The sequence below is a fragment of the Etheostoma cragini genome, chromosome 11 (genome assembly GCF_013103735.1).
Source record: "Etheostoma cragini isolate CJK2018 chromosome 11, CSU_Ecrag_1.0, whole genome shotgun sequence".
Classification (NCBI taxonomy): Eukaryota; Metazoa; Chordata; class Actinopteri; order Perciformes; family Percidae; genus Etheostoma; species Etheostoma cragini.
The window spans coordinates 5890536-5897212 of NC_048417.1; the positions used below are offsets into that span (position 1 = coordinate 5890536).

Sequence of the window (6677 nt, forward strand, 5' to 3'; positions counted from 1 at the left end):
ACTAGCCGTACTCAAACGTGTAATCTACAAGACAACACTTGCAAAGGCCCTCGTTCCCTCTGACGTGTTATTCTGTCGCCGGGTTGCGGTGATTTCTCGGGTCAGCTCGGTTTTTTTTTTGGAGGACAGTTAATCATGGCCCTGAGGGTGATCGGACTGGTCATCCCATCGGGAGCAATTGCTTTTAAAGCAGTGAACGTTGCACAGAAGGTAAGGACAGAAACTACAAGGACCCTTATTTGTCCTGCATAACCTGTAAGTTTACAAGGGCAAGCTAACTAGCTAGCGAGCTTCCTAGCATCACAGTCGGTCGCCGACAGGCTACTAGTTAGCTCTTTGGCTAATGATGTTCTTGTCAGTGGATAGACATGACGTTCGCGGTCAAGCCTCTCGATATACCAATTTGTAAACATGCTATTTGGTAAGATAGCCAGTCTCGTTGTTGCCATATGCAGAGTTTTCAGTTTCAACTAAATATTTAACCCTAACGGTGTGTGTTATGGCAACACTCGGGATTTGATATTTTTACTAAATGTATCAAATGAGTTCCCAATTGGGACTATAAGCGGTTACCATCACAGACAAATGTCGCTGTGTGTAGCTCTGTGTTACCTGGCAACCGGTCGACTCTCATTGACATAAATGAGGTGGACAAAAGAAAATGGTTTATATTAGATTCAACTTTATTGTCATTGCACAGGTTACAGATATTAAGAGAGTGAAATGCAGTTCAGCATTTAACCAAAAGTGCAAAACTCAGAGCAATGTACATAATGTAGAATATAGATTATAACAGGATGTGGAATAAAACATCGTTGTAACGTCTTCCATAGTCTTGTCTGTGTCCGGGCTAAATTACGACCTGAGCACGGTGGGCAAATATGTCAGACTTAGTTTGTTGGTGTGGCGCTGACTTTGTAATTTTCAATGATTACAAATTAAACTGAAAAAAAGTGGAGAAGGTAATTGCCCCATGGTGGGTTGTGTATTTTACCCAGTGTTGAGACCCTGTCCATGTGTCATATCTAGTTTTAATATCTATAATGTCGTACCAGTATAGACTATATAACAGTATCGGCTGACATGTTTTTTCACATTTTGCATATTCTTTAACAATTTTGAGGGGTGGTTTTGCAGGTTTGCGCCGCCCCCCAAAACAATGCTAGGGGAAACACTGGGTAGTGTTGCTGTATAGAAATATTTGGTTGATTTTTCAAACTTTGGGGGTGAAAAGGGTTAGAGGAAATCTGTGTGTGTAAATCTGGTCTGTGTTAACCCCATGTTATTTTTCTGTCATTCAGGCAGGTGTTCACACCAGCTCGGTGAGAAGCCTGCGTTATGGCTGGTTGGCCTATGTGCTGGGCGAGAGGACGACGCCCCGGTTAAAGCAGAACAGCAAAATCGTCACCTTGGACGGCAACTTGTCCTCAGGGAAAGGAGCACTGGCCCAGAAGCTGGCTGACAAGCTGGGTAAATATCTCAGTGTAGGGATCCTTCATCAGAGTTTGCACCAGCGTTGGTACACTCATCCAGGGATTCCCTTGAGGTTTGTCGTCCTGCAGTGGATGTAAGAAGGCGTTTACGGGCTCAAATGGTAAACTCGTTCAATCATGGGGCTAAAATGGCTGAAATGTGATTGTGCCTATGTAAGCATAGGCACTGCACCAATGTTTGAGAGCCTGACTGATATTGATAAATCTGCAAGAATCCAATATTTGTTGATAATATATAGCATACCATGGGTATTTTGGGAAATATTCCTACTTTTCTAATTGGGAGTTCAGTCCCAATTTATGTTCCTTTGTTAAATCAGTGGCATCGGTACACAGGGGTAGTATTGTGGCAGGGGATGCTGCTGTGACATGTTAAGACTGAAACGTCAGCAAACGGACAACATCACTGCACTGAATGTTTTCCACACAACAAAGCATAGTCGATGTGTCTCTTTCCTTTTCTCTGAAATCAAGCTGCATTCAAGTGCACTCAGGAACAATAGTACATGAATGTTGCTCTCCTTGACATGGAAGAATAATTACCTTAGATAGGATTGCTATTTCAGTGTTAAGATAAAAAAGAGGGAGGGAGGGAGGAAAGGAGGGAAGGAGAGCCTGTATGAGGCAGAGGAAATAATACAGTACATCGTCAATAATAATACTTTTACATTTCGGAATGTGCATATGTTAAGCACCATTCAATTCAAATGTGACTGTGAACTAAACTTTGACAACATATTGTAATTTCTGTATTTATTACCAAAGCATTTATCAGTAATACAGTTGAAATAGGGGAATGTATAAAAAAAAAAAAAAATTGAGCTACAGGTCGATTTAAGGTGTGCTTCCCTACATTTTCTTGGGCCCTTAACAAAACGGAATCAAGGAGAGGGGGAACTTTTCCTGCTACAGCTTTCCGTCCGTGATCGGAAAGCACAGGGGAAACACTTTGTTTCTCTCACTATGCCTCTAAAGTCGGTCCTCGTTCCGAAGCTAATCACCGACACTCTCTCACTTCTCTATCGTCATCGTGTTAAACTAGGGGTGGGGGAAAAGATTGAGACAGCATTGTATTCAATATTTTCTGTTGCAATACTGTATTGATACACAGAAGCCAAGTATTGATATTTTATTATATGTTGGTCATTTGGTCTGCTTGACAATCTCATTTAGGACATTTGAAATTGGGAGTACATAATAAAATTGCCATATATCGCGAAATATTGCAGTATGTTTAAAATCGCAATTACAATATATCGTATCGTGACGGTATTGTATCGTGAGGCCTCTGGTGATTCCCACCCCTATTTTAAACCCACCAATAGCGCGCCAGGTGGATAAGCCAGTTTGTGATTGGTCCCCGCAGATTTGTAAAATGTGCAGCTTTCCAGCCTGAGCTGCAGGGTGAAAACAAATCGCTGGCAGATCAAGCTGGGTTTACCAATCTAAGTGTGGACAGTATTTGTGTTGAAAACAATAAGTTATGATTCTGTATGCACAGGGATGCTCTACATGCCCGAGCCTGACACTTTCTACTTGGACAAGATGACCGGCGAGAAGGAGCCACTTCCTGTTGACTTCAACGGGATGTGCAGCCTGGAGAAGTTCTACACAGACCCCAAAGCTGCCGACGGAAACAGCTACAGACTGCAGATGTGGATGTACACGATGAGGCTGCTTCAGTACGCCGACGCCCTCGAACACCTGCTCACCACAGGTATCGCTGACTCAGAGGTGTACTGGAGCTTCCTGTGCTCAGCTCAGTGTCCAGTTAGGTCACATTCATGGCAAATGGCCAACATCACGTTTGTGATTGTCACATGCAATTATACTATTACGTTTGATTCATTTTAGGTAATAATACTGTGTGTATAACAGGATTTATCATGTGTTAACAGAATCACTCACATACATCCTGATCTTCTTCTGTGTTTTAAGGCCAAGGAGTTATCCTGGAGCGTTCTCCCTTCAGTGACACGGTCTTCCTGGAGGCCATGTTCAAAGAGGGATACATCAGGAAGGAGTGTGAGTATATCACTAGAGCTGGGTTGAAATAATCAACACTCTAATTGAAATTCTCTCTTTGAGTAATTGGATATCGATCAATAAAATCCTGAACTTTTAAAGATTGAACATTGTGCTCATTTTTAGGTACATCATTGTATTTAGGTCATATCGGAATAGGTTTACATTGTTTAATTTTCCAAAAACATCATTTTCTGTTGTACTGCACATTGCTGAAGCGCCTCTTTTAACCCTGTATGTCAAGCTTTCCGTTATAACTACATTGTGAGGTATCCCACTTCTGTTGCATCTTTGTTGGGAGTTGCACATGCTCAGTAGCTAGGTAAGGACTACTAGCCAGTCAGAGTATGAGGGCATGGCATGCTAGCAGCTAGACAAGCATTATAACATTACACAGTGACACTATAGTGGGATTTTTTTCTTAAGTCTGTAGGACATTACACGCGTCTTAAAGAAATGTCCCGTGGCTCGCAGGTGTGCAGCACTACAACGAGATCAAGGGCATCAGCATCTGTGAGTTCCTGCCTCCACACCTCGTCATCTATGTGGACCTGCCAGCCGAGGACGTGCAGAAGAAACTGAAACAGAGCGGCAAGGTATTGAGACAGTGGTCACTGAAACCACAGCACACTGGAAATACTGTAACTCTGGCAACGTTTTTTCAGTCTCACTCATTAACTTTAAATTGAAGACATTTAATTTTACCGTTGGAAAAGAAACACCGCAGAGAACAGATAGATAGCCTATTCCAAATCAGATATGGATAGGAAAACATTAGTTTAAAGTAGGATGATTCAGTTTAGCTTTTTTTAGCTCCATGTTAATTATTTAGTAACATTGAATCTCTCCATTCACAGTCCTATCTTCAGAATGTGCCTCTGACGTATCTGAAGAGCATTGAGGACAGCTACAAGAAGTCGTTCCTGCCCAAAATCAGGTGAGTAGTTGAACTTAAACAGATGTGTAAGAGCTAGACCACTGTCAAATTACACATGCATCATTCATGATCCTTATGTATTTTTTGGTATTTAAAGACTCCTAATAGGGCTGGCCAACATGTGCCTAGATATAGTCTTACATTTTTGATATTGCAACAAAACAATATGACACGCCTTTTCTGGCTTTTGAAGGCTGCGTTCCAGTAAAGTGATGTCATTTTCAGAATTTACTAGACTGTTTTATTGTTTACCTTTACCCACTTTGTCATTATATCCACATTACTGAAGAGTATTTATCAAAAATAAAAGCAATAGCCGACCCTCATTACTGCTACAATATCGAAAACCATTTCTCCATATTGCCCAGCTTTAACTCGTAGCCAGTAAACCTGACCTAAACTAAAGAGTGTTTTAGAGGTCAACCAGTATGGGTCTCTTTGTGGCCGATGTTGATCTGTAGAAACCATTGTCAGCCGATGGCCAATAAATGCTGTAGATTTATTTTGGCCAATATGTGATTGTTTTTAAATCTCCATTTGAAAGATAAAATGTAACTAATAATTACACACAAACACAAACATTTATTGAACAACAATTATTATTCACCAATCTGGACAATCTGGATACTTAAATTAAAAAGGTGTGATGTAAAAACATATGTACGAGTAACGTATAAAAAATATATCAAATATACAAATCCGGTAAGAAGAAAATAAACTTTGTTAATTAAAATGTTGAATGAAAAAAGAGTTTAGTGCACTGAGCAGCATTTATCAAACTTCTGAACAAGAAATACATTTTCATAAATAAAATATATTGACAATTTTCACAATAATAGTACTGCACAAAGAAGCAACTAGCAGCATGTCTTTGTTTTTAGGTCTGAAGAAAATGTAGAACTATTTAAAAAAAAGAAATCTTAGTGGATCTTCACTTCTGCGCAAAAAAAATAAATCGTCCGATGCCCATTTATGTAAAAAATGCCAAAAGCGGCGGATTAATCGGTCAACCACTAGAGTGTTTGCCTAATGAAGGTTTGTGTGTTTTTTTTGTTTTGTTTTTTAGTGAAACATCAGAGGTGCTTGCTTATAATGCAACCCAAGCCCAAGACGTTGAAAGGGTAAGACTATGGTGGACAGTAGCTGGGTGGAAACAGTTTCCTTCCCTAAGATCTTGTTACCATTTCTGTAGACGGCGTATTTATTGTGTGCTGTCCGCAGGTGGCAGAGGACATTGACTATTTGAAGTTTGAAAAAGGGCCGTGGCTGGAGCAGGATGATGTCACATACCACCACATGAGGATGCTGTGAGTGCTTGGTTAATGTTATACGTTTTCCACATTTAAATGCAAATTGCATAGAGGAAGAGCTCAGCTGAAGTCGGATTCACAACCTCAGCCTCTGCTTGTCACACTCATTATGGATAAATATGCAAAGTACCTGAAACGAATCACGCAGAGAACTCAAAATGCAGATTCCTTCTGATTGCCTTGTTATACGCTGTACTCCACCAATCGATCGGCATACATCTAAGTTGATTTGCTATGAGTTGATTTTATTTTATATTTTATTTAGTCTTTTTCTCTGTTTTACAGTGTGGAAGACAAACAGAAGGTGGCAACCCTGACCCACATACCAAAGTTTCTGCCAGAAATAACCATCGGGGCCCACGACTATGATGAAAAATACTATGCCTTTAAATCGGTATGTAGAGTGATGTTTAAAAAAAAAAAAAAGAAAAGAGGATCTTGATACATTGGCCAATATCCTATTTAAAAAATCAAAAAATCATATGGATCCCTTGAATGTACTGCTCTGTATTTTCGGACTACTCAGTGTTATGTTTTAATTTCTTTATATATTTTATATGACGGTTTATACTTGAAAGGGGAGAGAGAGGGGGAGGGACATGCAGCAATGGGCTGCGGCCAAACCCGGGCGGGGAATGCTCTACCTAGTGGGCTAGCCTGGCGCCCTACTTAGTGTTTTTGTCATCAACATGGTAGCTGCATCTGCATGCTGATATTTTGATCGGCAAATTCAGAATTACGCAACAAAACAAACATCTTTTGGCATTTCAGCTAGAGCAAATATAGAAACTCTGATATCACAAGTTTTTTGACCAAAAAAATTGATGTTTATATTGCCGCAATGTTGTAGGGTTGACTTTTGGGGCTGTCACATAAATAAATAAGAGATTTGTGGGTGAATGCAAAAAAAAA

General features: G+C 40.2%; 1 protein-coding gene across 1 annotated transcript in view; it reads left to right on the forward strand.

Annotated features, from left to right (window-relative positions):
- The window catches only part of ndufa10 (NADH:ubiquinone oxidoreductase subunit A10), a 7595-nt gene continuing 918 nt past the window's right edge, over window positions 1–6677 (forward strand). Inside the window, exons 1-9 of the mRNA XM_034885003.1 lie at window positions 1–210; window positions 1302–1470; window positions 2995–3210; window positions 3432–3518; window positions 3993–4114; window positions 4376–4455; window positions 5522–5576; window positions 5677–5762; window positions 6051–6159. Of these exons, the coding sequence (XP_034740894.1) occupies window positions 136–210; window positions 1302–1470; window positions 2995–3210; window positions 3432–3518; window positions 3993–4114; window positions 4376–4455; window positions 5522–5576; window positions 5677–5762; window positions 6051–6159 (999 nt within the window). The 5' untranslated portion in view covers window positions 1–135. The remainder of the gene's footprint in view (window positions 211–1301; window positions 1471–2994; window positions 3211–3431; window positions 3519–3992; window positions 4115–4375; window positions 4456–5521; window positions 5577–5676; window positions 5763–6050; window positions 6160–6677) is intronic.